The 23,219-nt window shown below is 41.9% G+C and overlaps 1 protein-coding gene across 3 annotated transcripts in view; it reads left to right on the forward strand.

Annotated features, from left to right (window-relative positions):
* The window catches only part of ahnak (AHNAK nucleoprotein), a 32,165-nt gene extending 10,332 nt beyond the window's left edge, over positions 1-21,833 (forward strand). Inside the window, exons 3-7 of one of the 3 annotated variants that reach the window (XM_085296319.1) lie at positions 833-889; positions 1,009-1,165; positions 1,278-1,504; positions 1,660-4,819; positions 5,516-21,833. In XM_085296319.1, coding sequence (XP_085152445.1) covers positions 1,009-1,165; positions 1,278-1,504; positions 1,660-4,819; positions 5,516-20,913 — 18,942 coding nt within the window. In that variant the 5' untranslated portion in view covers positions 833-889 and the 3' untranslated portion in view covers positions 20,914-21,833. Of the gene's footprint in view, positions 1-832; positions 890-1,008; positions 1,166-1,277; positions 1,505-1,659 lie in introns of all 3 variants that reach the window. The other 2 variants (XM_085296327.1, XM_085296312.1) reach the window with 2 other exon arrangements.
* Positions 21,834-23,219: the final 1,386 nt, after the last annotated feature.

The following is a 23,219-nucleotide window of genomic DNA, read 5'->3' on the forward strand; positions in this document are numbered from 1 at the left end:
TTCCAAAAAGGAGAGTGGGTATTACCAGTCAGCATGTTTGTGGACACATGTCTAGTAATGTTGTCAACAAACTTTATCATTGATGTGATGATCTTTTTACATTGCAAACAGCGATAGTGACAGTTGTTGAAAAGCTAAGCATGAATTTCAGTTGGCCTAATTTAAAGTGATATAAATATGGTAAATTTGGTAATTATTTGAAGGTATAATGTATACCTTATGTACTCTGATGGCCTCACCCAACCTAATGTGTGCTACTACAGCGTAAAGAGGTAGATCATTGTCATCAGCTTTGTAAAAACTTTCAGCTGTAGTGATAAAAAAATTAATAACAAATCTATGGTTAATTGCTGAAAAGGAATTCATAGCTCTTGTTATTGAACAGAACTACAAGCTTAATGTGGGATCCTATACAAGGGTGCAACTGTTTTCCTATTAGATTAGTGTTTGTGGTTGTACATCTGTATTAGAGTAGTAACTCTTTTAGGTGATGTATTTGTTACCATACATTTCTCCACCTTGGTGTGTTTTTGGTTTTTTTCTTTAAATAAAGTACCTGTGACCCTCACTTTTGTTTCTATTGATGTTTGAGTTGATCTGTACGCAGGGGATTTGGCTGTTTCCTCAGGGCAGGGAGTGGTCTGACTTCAACCAAGTTTCCAAAACGTAGTGCATCCTGGAGGGAAGGGAAGGCACTTATAGTTAGATAGGCTATATTGTCTGAAGGAGTTTTAACACCATCTAGTGTTCACTTTTGGGTCTTTTAACCCAGGCTCCTTACAAAGTGGGATGTGGATAGAATTTGTTCAAAGTCTGTCTTTTGTTTTTGCAGGAAAACAAAGAGAATTTGTGCTACAACGAGGCTTGAATTGAAGAAAACAAAAACAAGGTATTTTAGGAATTTAAGGTTTAAGACTAGTATTCCATATTTTATGCTGTAAAGAGTTTTTGCCAACTAACTATGATTTTTTTCTGTTGAACCTGCTATTTTTATGGCTATGTTTACAGATGGCTGACGAAGAGGAGACAAGGGAGGTACTCTTTCCAGATTGGGAAGGTGCTGACAAAACTGGCATGACCATTGAACAGACAAGTGGAGGACAGCTCTTTGTTAAGGAGGTGAAAGGAGAGTCACCAGCAGCACGGTCTGGAAAAGTATATGAAGGTAACAAATTCAGTTTTTGTTCAAATATGTAGCTTTCACCAAATGTTTAGTAAGATGTGCACGCTGACTTTTGCTCTTTTGTTTTTTTGTGCTGCTTCCACTTAAATCATAGGTGACCAAATTGTGGGTGCCACTATCTACTTTGAAAATATGAGTTCTGAAGAAACAGCAGAGCTACTAAAGACACTGAACAAACACAAGGTTGGACTGAAACTACAAAACAAAGGAGACAAATCCCCTTACTACTCACCGCTGAGCACACCATGTCGTTCACCAGTCAGCACCCTTACATGGGAAGGAAAGACCCGCTTTGGAGATTCCAGTCCAGATATCATTCTTGTAAGTTCTTTTTAAAAAACAAAAAAGGGGAAAAAGCCCCCCAAACAAACGAAAGAAAAACCAACTACATTATCACTCATATGTCTGCAGGAAAGCTAGTGGACTAAAACAGGGTGTGCTGTAACACTTGCATGTTTGTGTCATTCAATCAACAGAGTGGGGATGATGAAGATTATAAGCGAATATACACAAGAAAGATAAAACCAAGGCTGAAATCTGAAGACCTTGCAGAGGGAGTGGATGTTCGCACGGAGCGGCACAGCAGCACAAGCAGCGATGGCAGCACAATTACTACCATCACTCGTCGTATCACTACTTACACAGTAGATATGCCAAGTGGCATAAGTGAGCAACTTGAACTTTCAAGCCCAGACGTCAAAGGGCTAAGGCACGAATCTGGAGATGGATCTTCTCATATCAGAATCTCACATGGCAGCCCTTCAGGTAAAATGGGAGCAGAAGAAGGTGTTTTTGAGTCAGGCGACATAACTTACACTGGGCCAAATATCACTTCCACTGTGACACGCTGGGGCAATGGTGGGGTTCAAACTACAACGCATATAGGAGAGGAAAAAGAAAGAAGTGATCTTAGATTTAAGGTTCCTAGCTTTGGAGTAACAGGTAGTAAATGCCATGAAGGCACTGAAACTTCAAGAGGGAGTAGTGAGCAAGGAGATGAAAGTGTTCAGGATTCAGAAATGACTGTGACACTAAGAGACAACAAAAACACTGCTGGCAGCCATGTTACAGCTGGGTCAGGGGGTGCTGGGATAATTTCAACTGACGAAAACGGAGGGTCGGGTAGACTGTCTTTACCAGGAAAAGGAATGAAAATTTTGACTGCAACCACAGAGAAAACACAGATGGGAAGTTCAGACAGTACTTTAGATGAGAGGACAAAAGTTAAGATATCTGGAATTACAATCAGTCCCCTGCAGACGAAAGGATCAGGTAGTACTGACATTCCACATATCAGAATAGGAGGGTCGACAGATACTGGTGCAAATTTGAAAGATGGCAGGATAGAAAAATCAACAATAACATTAGATAATGTTACCTCGGGACTTTCTTCAAAAAAATCTGAACTGGACATCAAAGGAGCCGGTGTTCAGATCAAGGGCCCCAGAGCCAACACTGAAGGGTCAGTTTTGAGTGTAAGACATTCAGAGTCTGAAAGTGACATCGGAAGTGCTGAAATCAACTCTAATATTCAAATCAAACTCCCAACAACTGATAGCAAATACAAAATGGATGTTAATGTTCCATCCATATCCGGGCTGAACAAGGTTGAGGGAAAAGGTGATTTAACTGGTGAGAGAAAAACAGCAGGACTGAAATTTGACATTAAAGGTTCAAATAAAGACACTGAGAGGAAAGAGGGAACAAACGCTCATGTACAAATTCCTGAAGCTGACATTAAAGCAATAAAACCTTCTATTGACAGTAAGGATGTAAAAATTAAAGGACCCAGTGTTGATATTAAAAGAACACAAGTAAATGTCACAGTGCCTGCTGCAGAATTTGGAGTTCCAAAAGCAGAGCGTCTAGATGTTGATCTAAAACTTTCCAAATCCAAAACTGACACCAAAATACCTAAAGTTGAAAATAAAGCAGGGATAAAAGGGGAGATAAAAACACACGAGATTGATGTCAAAGGTCTAGAGATAAACCTTCCCAGGACTGGTATTGATGTTAAAGCACCTGATTTTGATATTACAGGACCGCAAGTGGACACAGAAGACCTTGATGTGAATCTCAAAGGATCAAAAATAGAACTACCATCATTGTCGGGAACTAAACTGAAAGATTTGGACATGAGTGTGAAAGGTCCCAAAATGAAGGGAAATGTTGATGTACCAAACCTTGAGAGGGATATAAAAACTCCAAAAATGAAGATTGAAGGAAAAGAAATTGACAGTGAAGGCCAAACCAGTGGACTTATTATGTCCAATATTAAAATGCCATCTCTTTGCATAAAAGGTCCAAAGCCTGAAGGTCAGGATGTGAATATTAACCTTTCCAAGACTGAAATTAATGTTAAAGCACCTGAAGTCGATGTATCATCATCACGGGGACCCAAATTGGAGGAGTTCAACAACACTGTAAAAGGGCCAAAACTCAAGGGAGATGTTACTGTATCAGCTCCAAAGATTGAGGGAGACCTACAAGCTCCAAAAGTGGACATTGAAGGAAGATATGTTAATATTGAGGGCCATAAAGGAGGACTTAAAATGCCCAAAGTTGAAATGTCATCCTTTGGTGTGAAAGGTCCAAAGGTTGAAGGTCCAGATGTTGATGTCAGCCTTCCTAAAGGTGATATTGAAATCAAAGCACCCAACATTGATATTAAAGGAGCGGACATTGATGTTGAGGGTCCGAGTGGAAAGATCAAAGGACCACAATTCAAGATGTCAGGTATATCCGGGCCCAAAGTTTCCATGCCTGATGTGGATTTCAATCTGAAAGGCCCCAAAGTTGAAGGTGAGGTGGATATTCCAAAGATTGAAGGAAAAGTGAAAGCACCGGGAGTTGACATTGAGGGACCGAAAGTTGACATCGAAGGTCCAAAAGGTGGATTTGAAATGCCCAAAATTAAAATGCCAACATTTGGCTTTAAAGGTCCAAAGGTGGAGGGTCCAGATGTTGACATAAACCTTCCCAAAGCTGATGTCAATATCAAAGCACCTGAAGTTGATATTAGAGGACCAGAAATAGAAGGCCCTGATGCCAAACTCAAAGGACCCAAATTCAAACTGCCATCACTGTCAGGACCCAGCCTACCAGATTTTGACATTAATTTGAAAGGCCCAAAACTCAAGGGAGATGTTGATGTGTCCGCTCCAAAGATTGAGAGAGACATAAAGGCACCCAAGGTGGACATTGAGGGACCAGATGTTGACATTGAGGGCCACAAAGGAGGACTTAAAATGCCCAAATTCAAAATGCCAGGCTTTGGTATGAAGGGTCCAAAAGTTGAAGGTCCAGATGTTGATGTCAGCCTTCCTAAAGGGGATATTGACATCAATGCACCCGACGTTGACATTAAAGGAGGAGACATTGATGTCGAGGGTCCGAGTGGAAAGATCAAAGGACCAAAATTCAAGATGTCAGGTATGTCCGGGCCTAAAATTTCCATGCCTGATGTGGATTTCAATCTGAAAGGCCCCAAAGTTGAAGGTGAGGTGGATGTTCCAAAGATTGAAGGAAAAGTGAAAGCACCGGGAGTTGACATTGAGGGACCAAAAGTTGACATCGAGGGTCCAAAAGGTGGATTTGAAATGCCCAAAATTAAAATGCCAACATTTGGCTTTAAAGGTCCAAAAGTAGAGGGTCCAGATGTTGACATAAACCTTCCCAAAGCTGATTTCAATGTGAAAGGACCTGAAGTTGATATTAAAGGACCAGAAATCGAAGGCCCTGATGCCAAACTAAAAGGACCCAAATTCAAACTGCCATCACTGTCAGGACCCAGCCTACCAGATTTTGACATTAATTTGAAAGGGCCAAAACTCAAGGGAGATGTTGATGTGTCCGCTCCAAAGATTGAGGGAGACATAAAGGCACCCAAGGTGGACATTGAGGGACCAGATGTTGACATTGAGGGCCACAAAGGAGGACTTAAAATGCCCAAATTCAAAATGCCAGGCTTTGGTATGAAGGGTCCAAAAGTTGAAGGTCCAGATGTTGATGTCAGCCTTCCTAAAGGGGATATTGACATCAAAGCACCCGGCGTTGACATTAAAGGAGCTGACATTGATGTCGAGGGTCCGAGTGGAAAGATCAAAGGACCAAAATTCAAGATGCCAGGAATATCTGGGCCTAAAATTTCAATGCCTGATGTGGATTTCAATCTGAAAGGCCCCAAAGTTGAAGGTGAGGTGGATGTTCCAAAGATTGAAGGAAAAGTGAAAGCACCAGGAGTCGACATTGAGGGACCAAAAGTTGACATCGAAGGTCCAAAAGGTGGATTTGAAATGCCCAAAATAAAAATGCCAACATTTGGCCTTAAAGGTCCAAAGGTGGAGGGTCCAGATGTTGACATAAACCTTCCCAAAGCTGATGTCAATGTCAAAGGACCTGAAATTGATATTAGTGGACCAGAAATAGAAGGCCCTGATGGAAAACTAAAAGGACCCAAATTCAAACTGCCATCACTGTCAGGACCCAGCCTACCAGATTTTGACATTAATTTGAAAGGGCCCAAACTCAAGGGAGATGTTGATGTGTCAGTTCCAAAGATTGAGGGAGACATAAAGGCACCCAAGGTGGACATTGAGGGACCAGATGTTGACATTGAGGGCCACAAAGGAGGACTTAAAATGCCCAAATTCAAAATGCCAGGCTTTGGTATGAAGGGTCCAAAAGTTGAAGGTCCAGATGTTGATGTCAGCCTTCCTAAAGGGGATATTGACATCAAAGCCCCTGAAGTTGACATTAAAGGAGTGGACATTGATGTCGAGGGTCCGAGTGGAAAGATCAAAGGACCAAAATTCAAGATGCCAGGAATATCTGGGCCTAAAATTTCAATGCCTAATGTGGATTTCAATCTGAAAGGCCCCAAAGTTGAAGGTGAGGTGGATGTTCCAAAGATTGAAGGAAAAGTGAAAGCACCAGGAGTCGACATTGAGGGACCGAAAGTTGACATCGAAGGTCCAAAAGGTGGATTTGAAATGCCCAAAATAAAAATGCCAACATTTGGCCTTAAAGGTCCAAAGGTGGAGGGTCCAGATGTTGACATAAACCTTCCCAAAGCTGATGTAAATGTCAAAGGACCTGAAATTGATATTAGTGGACCAGAAATAGAAGGCCCTGATGGAAAACTAAAAGGACCCAAATTCAAACTGCCATCACTGTCAGGACCCAGCCTACCAGATTTTGACATTAATTTGAAAGGGCCCAAACTCAAGGGAGATGTTGATGTGTCAGTTCCAAAGATTGAGGGAGACATAAAGGCACCCAAGGTGGACATTGAGGGACCAGATGTTGACATTGAGGGCCACAAAGGAGGACTTAAAATGCCCAAATTCAAAATGCCAGGCTTTGGTATGAAGGGTCCAAAAGTTGAAGGTCCAGATGTTGATGTCAGCCTTCCTAAAGGGGATATTGACATCAAAGCCCCTGAAGTTGACATTAAAGGAGTGGACATTGATGTCGAGGGTCCGAGTGGAAAGATCAAAGGACCAAAATTCAAGATGCCAGGGATATCTGGGCCTAAAATTTCAATGCCTGATGTAGATTTCAATCTGAAAGGCCCCAAAGTTGAAGGTGATTTAGATGTTCCAAAGATTGAAGGAAAAGTGAAAGCACCAGGAGTCGACATTGGGGGACCAAAGGTTGATATTGAAGGTCCAAAAGGTGGATTTGAAATGCCCAAAATTAAAATGCCAACATTTGGCCTTAAAGGTCCAAAGGTGGAGGGTCCAGATGTTGACATAAACCTTCCCAAAGCTGATGTCAATGTGAAAGGACCTGAAGTTGATATTAGTGGACCAGAAATCGAAGGCCCTGATGCCAAACTCAAAGGACCCAAATTCAAACTGCCATCACTGTCAGGACCCAGCCTACCAGATTTTGACATTAATTTGAAAGGGCCCAAACTCAAGGGAGATGTTGATGTGTCCGCTCCAAAGATTGAGGGAGACATAAAGGCACCCAAGGTGGACATTGAGGGACCAGATGTTGACATTGAGGGCCACAAAGGAGGACTTAAAATGCCCAAATTCAAAATGCCAGGCTTTGGTATGAAGGGTCCAAAAGTTGAAGGTCCAGATGTTGATGTCAGCCTTCCTAAAGGGGATATTGACATCAAAGCCCCCGAAGTTGACATTAAAGGAGCTGACATTGATGTGGAGGGTCCGAGTGGAAAGATCAAAGGACCAAAATTCAAGATGCCAAGTTTATCCGGGCCCAAAATTTCAATGCCTGATGTGGATTTCAATCTGAAAGGCCCCAAAGTTGAAGGTGAGGTGGATATTCCAAAGATTGAAGGAAAAGTGAAAGCACCGGGAGTTGACATTGAGGGACCAAAAGTTGACATCGAAGGTCCAAAAGGTGGATTTGAAATGCCCAAAATTAAAATGCCAACATTTGGCTTTAAAGGTCCAAAGGTGGAGGGTCCAGATGTTGACATACACCTTCCCAAAGCTGATGTCAAAGGACCTGAAGTTGATATTAGTGGACCAGAAATCGAAGGCCCTGATGCCAAACTAAAAGGACCCAAATTTAAACTGCCATCACTGTCAGGACCCAGCCTACCAGATTTTGACATTAATTTGAAAGGGCCCAAACTCAAGGGAGATGTTGATGTGTCCGCTCCAAAGATTGAGGGAGACATAAAGGCACCCAAGGTGGACATTGAGGGACCAGATGTTGACATTGAGGGCCACAAAGGAGGACTTAAAATGCCCAAATTCAAAATGCCAGGCTTTGGTATGAAGGGTCCAAAAGTTGAAGGTCCAAATGTTGATGTCAGCCTTCCTAAAGGGGATATTGACATCAAAGCACCCGAAGTTGACATTAAAGGAGCAGACATTGATGTCGAGGGTCCGAGTGGAAAGATCAAAGGATCAAAATTCAAGATGCCAAGTTTATCCGGGCCCAAAATTTCAATGCCTGATGTAGATTTCAATCTGAAAGGCCCCAAAGTTGAAGGTGAGGTGGATATTCCAAAGATTGAAGGAAAAGTGAAAGCACCGGGAGTTGACATTGAGGGACCAAAAGTTGACATCGAAGGTCCAAAAGGTGGATTTGAAATGCCCAAAATTAAAATGCCAACATTTGGCTTTAAAGGTCCAAAGGTGGAGGGTCCAGATGTTGACATAAACCTTCCCAAAGCTGATGTCAATATCAAAGCACCTGAAATTGATATTAGTGGACCAGAAATCGAAGGCCCTGATGCCAAACTCAAAGGACCCAAGTTCAAACTGCCATCACTGTCAGGACCCAGCCTACCAGACTTTGACATTAATTTGAAAGGGCCCAAAATCAAGGGAGATGTTGATGTGTCCGTTCCAAAGATTGAGGGAGACATAAAGGCACCCAAGGTGGACATTGAAGGACCAGATGTTGACATTGAGGGCCACAAAGGAGGACTTAAAATGCCCAAATTCAAAATGCCAGGCTTTGGTATGAAGGGTCCAAAAGTTGAAGGTCCAGATGTTGATGTCAGCCTTCCTAAAGGGGATATTGACATCAAAGCACCCGGCGTTGACATTAAAGGAGCTGACATTGATGTCGAGGGTCCGAGTGGAAAGATCAAAGGACCAAAATTCAAGATGCCAAGTTTATCCGGGCCCAAAATTTCAATGCCTGATGTAGATTTCAATCTGAAAGGCCCCAAAGTTGAAGGTGAGGTGGATATTCCAAAGATTGAAGGAAAAGTGAAAGCACCGGGAGTTGACATTGAGGGACCAAAAGTTGACATCGAAGGTCCAAAAGGTGGATTTGAAATGCCCAAAATTAAAATGCCAACATTTGGCTTTAAAGGTCCAAAGGTGGAGGGTCCAGATGTTGACATAAACCTTCCCAAAGCTGATGTCAATATCAAAGCACCTGAAATTGATATTAGTGGACCAGAAATAGAAGGCCCTGATGCCAAACTCAAAGGACCCAAGTTCAAACTGCCATCACTGTCAGGACCCAGCCTACCAGACTTTGACATTAATTTGAAAGGGCCCAAACTCAAGGGAGATGTTGATGTGTCCGTTCCAAAGATTGAGGGAGACATAAAGGCACCCAAGGTGGACATTGAGGGACCAGATGTTGACATTGAGGGCCACAAAGGAGGACTTAAAATGCCCAAATTCAAAATGCCAGGCTTTGGTATGAAGGGTCCAAAAGTTGAAGGTCCAGATGTTGATGTCAGCCTTCCTAAAGGTGATATTGACATCAAAGCCCCCGAAGTTGACATTAAAGGAGCTGACATTGATGTCGAGGGTCCGAGTGGAAAGATTAAAGGACCAAAATTCAAGATGCCAAGTTTATCTGGGCCTAAAATTTCAATGCCTGATGTGGATTTCAATCTGAAAGGCCCCAAAGTTGAAGGTGAGGTGGATATTCCAAAGATTGAAGGAAAAGTGAAAGCACCGGGAGTTGACATTGAGGGACCAAAAGTTGACATCGAAGGCCCAAAAGGTGGATTTGAAATGCCAAAAATTAAAATGCCAACATTTGGTTTTAAAGGTCCAAAGGTGGAGGGTCCAGATGTTGACATAAACCTTCCCAAAGCTGATGTCAATGTCAAAGGACCTGAAGTTGATATTAGTGGACTAGAAATAGAAGGCCCTGATGCCAAACTCAAAGGACCCAAGTTCAAACTGCCATCACTGTCAGGACCCAGCCTACCAGATTTTGACATTAATTTGAAAGGGCCCAAACTCAAGGGAGATGTTGATGTGTCCGCTCCAAAGATTGAGGGAGACATAAAGGCACCCAAGGTGGACGTTGAGGGCCCAGATGTTGACATTGAGGGCCACAAAGGAGGACTTAAAATGCCCAAATTCAAAATGCCATCCTTTGGTATGAAGGGTCCAAAAGTTGAAGGTCCAGATGTTGATGTCAGCCTTCCTAAAGGGGATATTGACATCAAAGCACCCGACGTTGACATTAAAGGAGCAGACATTGATGTCGAGGGTCCGAGTGGAAAGATCAAAGGACCAAAATTCAAGATGCCAAGTTTATCCGGGCCCAAAATTTCAATGCCTGATGTGGATTTCAATCTGAAAGGCCCCAAAGTTGAAGGTGAGGTGGATATTCCAAAGATTGAAGGAAAAATGAAAGCACCGGGAGTCGACATTGAGGGACCAAAGGTTGACATTGAAGGTCCAAAAGGTGGATTTGAAATGCCCAAAATTAAAATGCCAACCTTTGGCTTTAAAGGTCCAAAGGTGGAGGGTCCAGATGTTGACATAAACCTTCCCAAAGCTGATGTCAATGTCAAAGGACCTGGAGTTGATATTAGTGGACCAGAAATCGAAGGCGCTGATGCCAAACTAAAAGGACCCAAGTTCAAACTGCCATCACTGTCAGGACCCAGCCTACCAGACTTTGACATTAATTTGAAAGGGCCCAAACTCAAGGGAGATGTTGATGTGTCAGTTCCAAAGATTGAGGGAGATATAAAGGCACCCAAGGTGGACATTGAGGGACCAGATGTTGACATTGAGGGCCATAAAGGAGGACTTAAAATGCCCAAATTCAAAATGCCATCCTTTGGTATGAAGAGTCCAAAAGTTGAAGGTCCAGATGTTGATGTCAGCCTTCCTAAGGGGGATATTGACATCAAAGCACCCGAAGTTGACATTAAAGGAGCAGATATTGATGTCGAGGGTCCGAGTGGAAAAATCAAAGGACCAAAATTCAAGATGCCAAGTTTATCCGGGCCGAAAATTTCAATGCCTGATGTGGATTTCAATCTGAAAGGCCCCAAAGTTGAAGGTGAGGTGGATATTCCAAAGATTGAAGGAAAAGTGAAAGCACCGGGAGTTGACATTGAGGGACCAAAGGTTGACATCGAAGGTCCAAAAGGTGGATTTGAAATGCCCAAAATTAAAATGCCAACATTTGGTTTTAAAGGTCCAAAGGTGGAGGGTCCAGATGTTGACATAAACCTTCCCAAAGCTGATGTCAATATCAAAGCACCTGAAGTTGATATTAGTGGACCAGAATTCGAAGGCCCTGATGCCAAACTCAAAGGACCCAAGTTCAAACTGCCATCACTGTCAGGACCCAGCCTACCAGACTTTGACATTAATTTGAAAGGGCCAAAACTCAAGGGAGATGTTGATGTGTCCGTTCCAAAGATTGAGGGTGATATAAAGGCACCCAAGGTGGACATCGAGGGACCAGATGTTGACATTGAGGGCCACAAAGGAGGACTTAAAATGCCCAAATTCAAAATGCCAGGCTTTGGCATGAAGGGTCCAAAAGTTGAAGGTCCAGATGTTGATGTCAGCCTTCCTAAAGGGAATATTGACATCAAAGCACCCGAAGTTGACATTAAAGGAGCAGACATTGATGTCGAGGGTCCGAGTGGAAAGATCAAAGGACCAAAATTCAAGATGCCAAGTTTATCCGGGCCCAAAATTTCAATGCCTGATGTAGATTTCAATCTGAAAGGCCCCAAAGTTGAAGGTGAGGTGGATATTCCAAAGATTGAAGGAAAAGTGAAAGCACCAGGAGTTGACATTGAGGGACCGAAAGTTGACATCGAAGGTCCAAAAGGTGGATTTGAAATGCCCAAAATTAAAATGCCAACATTTGGCTTTAAAGGTCCAAAGGTGGAGGGTCCAGATGTTGACATAAACCTTCCCAAAGCTGATTTCAATGTCAAAGGACCTGAAGTTGATATTAGTGGACCAGAAGTCGAAGGCCCTGATGCAAAACTCAAAGGTCACAAATTCAAACTGCCATCACTGTCAGGACCCAGCCTACCAGACTTTGACATTAATTTGAAAGGCCCAAAACTCAAGGGAGATGTTGATGTGTCCGTTCCAAAGATTGAGGGAGATATAAAGGCACCCAAGGTGGACATCGAGGGACCAGATTTTGACATTGAGGGCCACAAAGGAGGACTTAAAATGCCCAAATTCAAAATGCCAGGCTTTGGTATGAAGGGTCCAAAAGTTGAAGGTCCAGATGTTGATGTCAGCCTTCCTAAAGGGAATATTGACATCAAAGCCCCCGAAGTTGACATTAAAGGAGCTGACATTGAAGTCGAGGGTCCGAGTGGAAAGATCAAAGGACCAAAATTCAAGATGCCAGGGATATCTGGGCCCAAAATTTCAATGCCTGATGTGGATTTCAATCTGAAAGGCCCCAAAGTTGAAGGTGATTTAGATGTTCCAAAGATTGAAGGAAAAGTGAAAGCACCAGGAGTTGACATTGAGGGACCAAAAGTTGACATCGAAGGTCCAAAAGGTGGATTTGAAATGCCAAAAATTAAAATGCCAACATTTGGCTTTAAAGGTCCAAAGGTGGAGGGTCCAGATGTTGACATAAACCTTCCCAAAGCTGATTTCAATGTGAAAGGACCTGAAGTTGATATTAGTGGACCAGAAATCGAAGGCCCTGATGCCAAACTCAAAGGACCCAAATTTAAACTGCCATCACTGTCAGGACCCAGCCTACCAGACTTTGACATTAATTTGAAAGGGCCCAAACTCAAGGGAGATGTTGATGTGTCCGTTCCAAAGATTGAGGGAGATATAAAGGCACCCAAGGTGGACATCGAGGGACCAGATGTTGACATTGAGGGCCACAAAGGAGGACTTAAAATGCCCAAATTCAAAATGCCAGGCTTTGGCATGAAGGGTCCAAAAGTTGAAGTTCCAGATGTTGATGTCAGCCTTCCTAAAGGGAATATTGACATCAAAGCACCCGAAGTTGACATTAAAGGAGCAGACATTGATGTCGAGGGTCCGAGTGGAAAGATCAAAGGACCAAAATTCAAGATGCCAAGTTTATCCGGGCCCAAAATTTCAATGCCTGATGTGGATTTCAATCTGAAAGGCCCCAAAGTTGAAGGTGAGGTGGATATTCCAAAGATTGAAGGAAAAGTGAAAGCACCAGGAGTTGACATTGAGGGACCGAAAGTTGACATCGAAGGTCCAAAAGGTGGATTTGAAATGCCCAAAATTAAAATGCCAACATTTGGCTTTAAAGGTCCAAAGGTGGAGGGTCCAGATGTTGACATAAACCTTCCCAAAGCTGATTTCAATGTGAAAGGACCTGAAGTTGATATTAGTGGACCAGAAATCGAAGGCCCTGATGCCAAACTCAAAGGACCCAAATTTAAACTGCCATCACTGTCAGGACCCAGCCTACCAGACTTTGACATTAATTTGAAAGGGCCCAAACTCAAGGGAGATGTTGATGTGTCAGTTCCAAAGATTGAGGGAGATATAAAGGCACCCAAGGTGGACATTGAGGGACCAGATGTTGACATTGAGGGCCACAAAGGAGGGCTTAAAATGCCCAAATTCAAAATGCCAGGCTTTGGTATGAAAGGTCCAAAGGTTGAAGGTCCAGATGTTGATGTCAGCCTTCCTAAAGGGGATATTGACATCAAAGCCCCCGAAGTTGACATTAAAGGAGTGGACATTGATGTCGAGGGTCCGAGTGGAAAGATTAAAGGACCAAAATTCAAGATGCCAGGAATATCTGGGCCTAAAATTTCAATGCCTGATGTGGATTTCAATCTGAAAGGCCCCAAAGTTGAAGGTGAGGTGGATGTTCCAAAGATTGAAGGAAAAGTGAAAGCACCGGGAGTCGACATTGAGGGACCAAAGGTTGACATCGAAGGTCCAAAAGGTGGATTTGAAATGCCCAAAATTAAAATGCCAACATTTGGCTTTAAAGGTCCAAAGGTGGAGGGTCCAGATGTTGACATAAACCTTCCCAAAGCTGATTTCAATGTCAAAGCACCTGAAGTTGATATTAGTGGACCAGACGTTGAAGGCCCTGATGCCAAACTCAAAGGACCCAAGTTCAAACTGCCATCACTGTCAGGACCCAGCCTACCCGACTTTGACATTAATTTGAAAGGGCCCAAACTCAAGGGAGATGTTGATGTGTCAGCTCCAAAGATTGAAGGCGATATTAAAATCCCTGAAGTAGATGTCCACGGTCCCAAGATGGACATTGGCTCTCCACAGGGAAAATTTTCAGGGCCCAAGGTAAAGTTTCCAACAATAAGTGGACCCAAAATGTCCCTGCCAGATGTTGACATCAATTTAAAGGGACCAAAGTTGAAAGGAGATATGAAGGGGGATTTTCAACTATCAAAACCTGAAATTGAGGGACCAGATGCTTCAATTGATATTCCAGAAACTGGTTCAAAGAAAATGAAATTCAAACTGCCAAGGTTTGGTTTCAAGGGTCCAAAGCTAAATGCACCAGACAGTGAGTTGAAATTGCCACAAGGAGACATCAACCTCAAAGGAAAAACTGGCAGCGTTGAGGGTGTTGACCTTGATTTGGAACTGTCTACACCAAAAGCCAAAGGATCTAAATTCAAAATGCCAAAATTTGGATTTAAAAGTCCAAAAGTTGAAGGTCCAGATGCTGATATAAATGTTTCAACACCTAAGACTGAAATAGAGACACCGGAAGTGAAAATAGAAGCACCTGATATTGACGTTGAGGGTCCAAGTGGGAAGATCAAAGGACCAAAATTCAAGATGCCAAATATCTCAGGACCAAAGATTTCCATGCCAGACGTAGATTTCAAACTAAAAGGTCCTAAATTTGAAGGTGATGTTGATATACCAAAGGCTGAAGGAAAAATAAAGGTACCTAAGGTGGATATAAAAGGCTCAGAGATTGACTTGGAAGGCCCAAAAGGTGGACTGGATATGCCCAAAATTAAAATGCCAACATTTGGTTTCAAAGGTCCAAAGGTTGAGGGTCCAGATGTTGACATAAACCTTCCCAAAGCTGATGTCAATGTCAAAGCACCTGAAATTGATATTAGTCTACCAGAAGTTGAAGGTCCTGATGGAAAACTCAAAGGACCCAAGTTCAAACTTCCATCACTGTCAGGACCCAGCCTACCCGACTTTGACATTAATTTGAAAGGGCCCAAACTCAAGGGAGATGTTGATGTGTCCGTTCCAAAGATTGAGGGAGACATAAAGGCACCCAAGGTGGACATCGAAGGACCAGATATTGACATTGAGGGCCACAAGGGAGGACTTAAAATGCCCAAATTCAAAATGCCAGGCTTTGGTATGAAGGGTCCAAAAGTTGAAGGTCCAGATGTTGATGTCAGCCTTCCTAAAGGGGATATTGACATTAAAGCCCCCGAAGTTGACATTAAAGGAGCAGACATTGATGTGGAGGGTCCGAGTGGAAAGATCAAAGGACCAAAATTCAAGATGCCAGGTATATCCGGGCCAAAAATCTCCATGCCGGATGTGGATTTTAACTTGAAAAGTCCTAAACTTGAAGGTGACATCAAAATTCCAAAAATGCAAGGAGAAATAAAGGTACCGGAAGTAGATATCGAAGGTCCAGAGTTTGATGCTAAGGGCCCAAAAGGTGGATTTGAAATGCCCAAAATTAAAATGCCAACATTTGGTTTCAAGGGTCCAAAGGTGGAGGGTCCAGATGTTGACATAAATCTTCCCAAAGCTGATGCCAATGTGAAAGGACCTGAAGTTGATATTAGTGGACCAGAAGTTGAAGGGCCTGATGCAAAACTCAAAGGTCACAAATTCAAACTGCCATCATTATCAGGACCCAGCCTACCAGACTTTGACATTAACTTGAAAGGGCCCAAAATTAAGGGAGATGTTGATGTGTCGGTTCCAAAGATTGAGGGAGACATAAAGGCACCCAAGGTGGACATCGAGGGACCAGATGTTGACATTGAGGGCCATAAAGGAGGACTTAAAATGCCCAAATTCAAAATGCCAGGCTTTGGTATGAAGGGTCCAAAAGTTGAAGGTCCAGATGTTGATGTCAGCCTTCCTAAAGGGGATATTGACATCAAAGCCCCCGACGTTGACATTAAAGGAGCAGACATTGATGTGGAGGGTCCGAGTGGAAAGATCAAAGGACCAAAATTCAAGATGCCAGGTATATCTGGGCCCAAAATCTCAATGCCTGATGTGGATTTCAATCTGAAAGGCCCCAAAGTTGAAGGTGATTTAGATGTTCCAAAGATTGAAGGAAAGTTCAAAACACCTGAACTTGACATCAAAGGTCCCCAGGTTGATATTGAAGGTCCAAAAGGTGGATTTGAAATGCCACATATTAAGATGCCATCTTTTGGCTTTAAAGGTCCAAAGGTGGAGGGTCCAGATGTTGACATAAACCTTCCCAAAGCTGATGTCAATATCAAAGCACCTGAAGTTGATATTAGTGGACTAGAAGTTGAAGGGCCTGATGGAAAACTGAAAGGGCCCAAGTTCAAACTGCCATCACTGTCAGGACCCAGCCTACCAGATTTTGACATTAATTTGAAAGGGCCCAAACTCAAAGGAGACGTTGATGTGTCTGCTCCAAAGATTGAGGGAGACATAAAAGCACCCAAGGTGGACATTGAAGGACCAAATATTGACATTGAGGGCCACAAAGGAGGACTTAAAATGCCCAAATTCAAAATGCCAGGCTTTGGTATGAAGGGTCCAAAAGTTGAAGGTCCAGATGTTGATGTCAGCCTTCCTAAAGGGGATATTGACATCAAAGCACCCGACGTTGACATTAAAGGAGCAGACATTGATGTCGAGGGTCCGAGTGGAAAGATCAAAGGACCAAAATTCAAGATGCCAAGTTTATCCGGGCCCAAAATTTCAATGCCTGATGTGGATTTCAATCTGAAAGGCCCCAAAGTTGAAGGTGAGGTGGATATTCCAAAGATTGAAGGAAAAGTGAAAGCACCGGGAGTTGACATTGAGGGACCAAAAGTTGACATCGAAGGTCCAAAAGGTGGATTTGAAATGCCCAAAATTAAAATGCCAACATTTGGCTTTAAAGGTCCAAAGGTGGAGGGTCCAGATGTTGACATAAACCTTCCCAAAGCTGATTTCAATGTCAAAGCACCTGAAGTTGATATTAGTGGACCAGAAATCGAAGGCCCTGATGCCAAACTCAAAGGACCCAAGTTCAAACTGCCATCACTGTCAGGACCCAGCCTACCAGACTTTGACATTAATTTGAAAGGGCCCAAACTCAAGGGAGATGTTGATGTGTCCGTTCCAAAGATTGAGGGAGACATAAAGGCACCCAAGGTGGACATTGAGGGACCAGATGTTGACATTGAGGGCCACAAAGGAGGACTTAAAATGCCCAAATTCAAAATGCCAGGCTTTGGTATGAAGGGCCCAAAAGTTGAAGGTCCAGATGTTGATGTCAGCCTTCCTAAAGGGGATATTGACATCAAAGCCCCGGAAGTTGACTTTAAAGGAGTCGATATTGATGTGGAGGGTCCGAGTGGAAAAATCAAAGGACCAAAATTCAAGATGCCAAGTTTATCCGGGCCCAAAATCTCCATGCCGGATATGGATTTCAATCTGAAAGGCCCCAAAGTTGAAGGTGAGGTGGATATTCCAAAGATTGAAGGAAAAGTGAAAGCACCAGGAGTCGACTTTGAGGGACCGAAAGTTGACATTGAAGGTCCAAAAGGTGGATTTGAAATGCCAAAAATTAAAATGCCAACATTTGGCTTTAAAGGTCCAAAGGTGGAGGGTCCAGATGTTGACGTAAACCTTCCCAAAGCTGATTTCAATGTGAAAGGACCTGAAGTTGATATTAGTGGACCAGAAATCGAAGGCCCTGATGCCAAACTAAAAGGACCCAAATTTAAACTGCCATCACTGTCAGGACCCAGCCTACCCGACTTTGACATTAATTTGAAAGGGCCCAAACTCAAGGGAGATGTTGATGTGTCCGTTCCAAAGATTGAGGGAGACATAAAGGCACCCAAGGTGGACATTGAGGGACCAGATGTTGACATTGAGGGCCACAAAGGAGGACTTAAAATGCCCAAATTCAAAATGCCATCCTTTGGTATAAAGGGTCCAAAAGTTGAAGGTCCAGATGTTGATGTCAGCCTTCCTAAGCGGGATATTGACATCAAAGCCCCCGAAGTTGACATTAAAGGAGCGGACATTGATGTCGAGGGTCCGAGTGGAAAGATCAAAGGACCAAAATTCAAGATGCCAAGTATATCTGGGCCCAAAATGTCCATGCCAGATATGGATTTCAATCTGAAAGGCCCCAAAGTTGAAGGTGAGGTGGATATTCCAAAGATTGAAGGAAAAGTGAAAGGACCGGGAGTCGACTTTGAGGGACCGAAAGTTGACATTGAAGGTCCAAAAGGTGGATTTGAAATGCCCCACATTAAAATGCCAACATTTGGCTTTAAAGGTCCAAAGGTGGAGGGTCCAGATGTTGACATAAACCTTCCCAAAGCTGATTTCAATGTGAAAGGACCTGAAGTTGATATTAGTGGACCAGAAGTCGAAGGGCCTGATGGAAAACTGAAAGGGCCCAAATTCAAACTTCCATCACTGTCAGGACCCAACCTACCAGACTTTGACATTAATTTGAAAGGCCCAAAACTGAAGGGAGATGTTGACGTGTCCGCTCCAAAGATTGAGGGAGACATAAAGGCACCCAAGGTGAACATTGAGGGACCAGATATTGACATTGAGGGCCACAAGGGAGGACTTAAAATGCCCAAATTCAAAATGCCAGGCTTTGGTATGAAGGGCCCAAAAGTTGAAGGTCCAGATGTTGATGTCAGCCTTCCTAAAGGGGATATTGACATCAAAGCCCCGGAAGTTGACATTAAAGGAGCGGACTTCGATATCGAGGGTCCGAGTGGAAAGATCAAAGGACCAAAATTCAAGATGCCAGGTATTTCCGGGCCCAAAATCTCCATGCCTGATGTGGATTTCAATCTGAAAGGCCCCAAAGTTGAAGGTGAGGTGGATGTTCCAAAGATTGAAGGAAGAGTGAAAGCACCGGGAGTTGATATTAGTGGACCAGACCTTGAAGGTCCTGATGTAAAATTGAAAGGGCCAAAGTTCAACCTTCCATCACTTTCAGGACCCAGTCTACCAGACTTCGACATTAATTTGAAAGGCCCCAAAGTTAAGGGAGATGTCTCAGCTCCAAAGGTTGAGGGAGACATCAAAGGCCCCAAGATGGATATCCAAGGTCCAGAGATTGACATTCAAGGACCCAAAAGTGCACTTAATATGCCCAGTATTAAAATGCCATCTTTTGGTTTGAAAGGTCCAAAGGTTGAGGGTCCAGATGCTGACATACACCTTCCCAAGGCCGATATCAATGTAAAAACACCGAAAGTTGATATTACAGTGCCTGAAGTTGAATGTTCCTATGCAAAACCAAAAGGACCCAAAATGAAACTTCCATCATTGTCTGGACCTAAGTTGCAGGGCCCCGACATTAACATTAACATTCCCAAACCCAACAATGAATTTAAAACATCCGATATTGGAATTGACCTAAAAGGGCCTAAAGTTAAAGGTGAAGTGGATGCATCGGTGCCCATGTTTGAAAGTGACATAAAAGGTCCAAATGCTAACATCTCTAATGATGATGAAAAGACTGCTGTTACCTTTCCTAAGTTTAAAGGTCCTAAGTTTGCAATGAAAACCCCAGTTCTCGAAGAGTCTAAATCCAATATCAAGATGCCCAGTACAGCACCAAAAAGTCTCAAAACAGAAGTTAGTTTCCCAGACACTGACGCAAGTGTTGATGCCCCTGATATTGACATCAATGTAAAAGGGAAAAAAGGAAAATTTAAACTTCCAAAAGTTAAAGGAAAGGCAAAGAAACCTGATGTTGACATAGAAACACCATCAACAGAAATCAATGCAGACATAACAAACAGTTATGCTAAAGGAACAAAAACAAAGAAGTCTCGGTTTGGAAAGCTTCATTTTCCTGATGTAGAATTAGATATAAAATCACCAAAACTAAAAGGAGATGGATCTTTATCTGCCATTGATGGCTCTGGCAGTCATAGTGCAAATGTTAACTTGGAAGGGTCGAACATGAAAGTAAAATCTTCTAATATTAAAATGCAAAGCGGGACTGATTCAGAAATAAACGCAAGTGCTTCAGGAGGAAGTGCAAGTGGTGGCCTTCAGTACCCAGAGGGTAAAGTCACATTTACCAAAATCACAATGCCAAAGTTTGGCATTGTGTTGCCACAGGTGGAAACCAAAGAAAGTGGAGGAAATATTGAATCAGAACCTGCAGCTAGTGTAGACATCAAGACAGAATCTCCATCTATTAGTTGCCAAGTCAGTTCTCAAAATATTGAGGTTCCCAGTCCAGAGCTGAGACAAGAAGGCAAAGTTAAGGTAAAGATGCCAAAAATTTTTGGCAAATCAAAAGCAAAGGGCAGTAGTGTAAGTGACCTTCACGGATCAGAGGCAGAATTAAGTAGCAGTGGAAAAGCAGGTAAGACCTCTAAAGAGCTAAGTGTACATTCTGGGGAAATGATGGGTGGAAAAATAGAATTAGAGGGTGATCCTGGACTGGGTTTGTCAACTAAAGGCAAATCGGCCTCACTTGATCTTTTTAAGAAATCAAGACATCGATCTTCCTCTTTCAGTGATGAGGGGGGAGTTAGTTCTCCTTCAGCTCAATTAGAGGCTGAAGGTGGTGACATTTCTTTAGATCTCGGAAGCAAGGTCAAGGGAAAGAAAGGCAAGCTTAAGTTTGGTACTTTTGGAGGTTTTGGTTCAAAGTCAAAGGGCTCATATGAAGTGACACTGGGAGATGACAGTGAAGCAGGAATGGAGGGGAGTGCAGGTGTTTCGCTACCTGCTAAAAAATCAAGACTGTCTTCATCCTCTAGCAGTGATAGTGGTTCAAGAGGTGGTTTCAGGTTCCCCAAAGTTGAGCTATCAGTTTCACCCACAAAGTGATAAAGAGACAAATTAAAACCTCAATTGCAACCAAATGTTTTCTCCTAATATTGAAAATTGCTCTTTGTTTCTTTAAAACCTAAGGAGACATGCACAATCATCTCAGTGTGGTTAATTATGAATATCTTTTAGTAATCAAACAGAAGTGCATGAGATTGTTTAAAATCCCTTCAAACTGTAAATAAGATTAATTTGTAATAATAAATATTGTTTTTTGTATATAGTCCAGATTTAATAAATATATGCCATCTCACATCAATAGTTTGTTACAGGGTTTTCTCACTGTGTTCTTTTTCATTCTATTAAATAAATGTTAATGAATGGTTGTGGTATATTTGTGTCCAGGGGTCTATTGCACAGAACCAATATGTTTTTTTTAAAGATTAAAATGTTGTTTATTCACTCAAATACAGTTACCTTTTTAAGTAGGGAGTGATTTTATTTTCAAACTTTAATAATATATAATCAGTAAGTAAAGATGCCTTTTTATAACACATTGTAAAGAGTGATAATGTATATACCAATACTGCAACTGTTTTTACATTTTCAAGTGCTGTCAGTAGTATTCTGTTCATTTTAAACAAAATGTATTTGCTTAAATTTGCCGTTTACCACAAATATTCATTTGGTTCAGTTATTTTAAACAGGATCTCTTTCCTAATCATGTGTTATTGTCACTCATTAATGGTCTGTTTAATGATTTTATTTCATTCTGTCACTCTCTCTCTGTATACACACCATATGCTTGCATTAAGTGTCACAAATAGTACCCCCTTGATGTTAATTTGTTTGCATACAAATTCTTTGTTGATAGACAAAGAAATAGTATTGACTAGATGCAAGAGAGATCATTATTTGGGTCTATTTTTTTGTGTGCAATCTGCCAAATAAACTAAATAAAAAAACTTTTTGAATTCAAAGTGTTTTAAAAGAAAATCAGTATATGTTGCTATTTAGGGTAACACAACCATTCACACGTATGGGCAATTTAGAATCGTCAATTAACCTAACCCCACTAACGGCATGTCTTCGGACTATGGGAGGAAGTCGGAGTACCTGGAGTGAACCCACACAAACATGGGGAGAACATGCAAATTCCACACAGAAAGACACACACAGAAAATATATTTCTAATAGTGTTTGTTTAATCATTATAATAAAAAAAATCGTAATAAGGGTGAATAAAACATAATGAAACAGAGAGTAGTTTTTACAGATATGTAATATCTTAACTTGCTTATATACTTCATTGGAAAAGCTAACAACTGAAATTCTTATCTTCGTAGGGCTCTGTATCTTTTTTTTATTCACCCAGCGTTCACAGGTCTGACAGATCACCAGTTTTGTTGGGGTATTAAAGCAGTTCAGCTATTTAAAAAAGGAAATGTCAACTTTTACTCAGTTACATAATTATTATTACAAAATCCTGCTCCTCACATACAAGGTCTTGAATAATCAAGCCCCATCTTATCTGAATGACCTTATAGTACTGTATCACCCCATTAGAGCACTTCGCTCTTGCACTGTTGTTCCTAGAGTATTTAAAAGAAGAATGGGAGGCAGAGCCTTCAGTTTTCAGGCATCACTTCTATGGAACAAGTTTCCAGTTTGGATTTGGGAGACAGACACTATCTCTACTTTTAAGATTAGGCTTAAAACTTTCCTTTTTGCTAAAGCATATAGTTAGGGCTGGATCAGGTGACCCTGAATCCTCTCTTAGTTATGCTGCAATTGGTGTATGTTGCTGGGGGATTCCCATGATGCATTGAGTATTTCTTCTTTACTCACCTAATAAATAAATATAAAAAATACAAAAATAAGTTGACCAATATTATACGTGTATGTAGAAAGGAGTATTATAGTAAAATATTGAACAACAATAAACATAATATGAAAGGAATATGGGATGTTTTAAACGGTATCATTAAAAATAATTCTGGACAACAAAGTTATCCACAATACTTTATCGATAATGGCAATATTATGGAAAACACTGCTGATAAGGTCAACAGCTTTAATCATTATTTTGTAAATATTGGACCAAAACTGGCAGAACAAATTCCTGAGTCACTGCCATCAGTAGACTGTAGTGAAAACCTGATTGATAGGAACCCTAACTCAATGTTCCTCACATCAGTGGAGGAAAAAGAAATAATTGACATTGTACACATGTGTAAATATAAAACATCTACTGATTGTAATGATATTGACATGAAAATCGTCAAGAAGGTCATTGAAGGAATTGTAGGACCTCTAACATATATTTGCAACTTATCATTTCAGACGGGAAAAGTGCCAAACAAAAT

This window comes from Mchenga conophoros, linkage group LG2 (genome assembly GCF_057382185.1).
Source record: "Mchenga conophoros isolate Kocher_MC1m ecotype Shallow Benthic linkage group LG2, M_conophoros_male_GT1.1, whole genome shotgun sequence".
In the NCBI taxonomy this organism is placed as follows: domain Eukaryota; kingdom Metazoa; phylum Chordata; class Actinopteri; order Cichliformes; family Cichlidae; genus Mchenga; species Mchenga conophoros.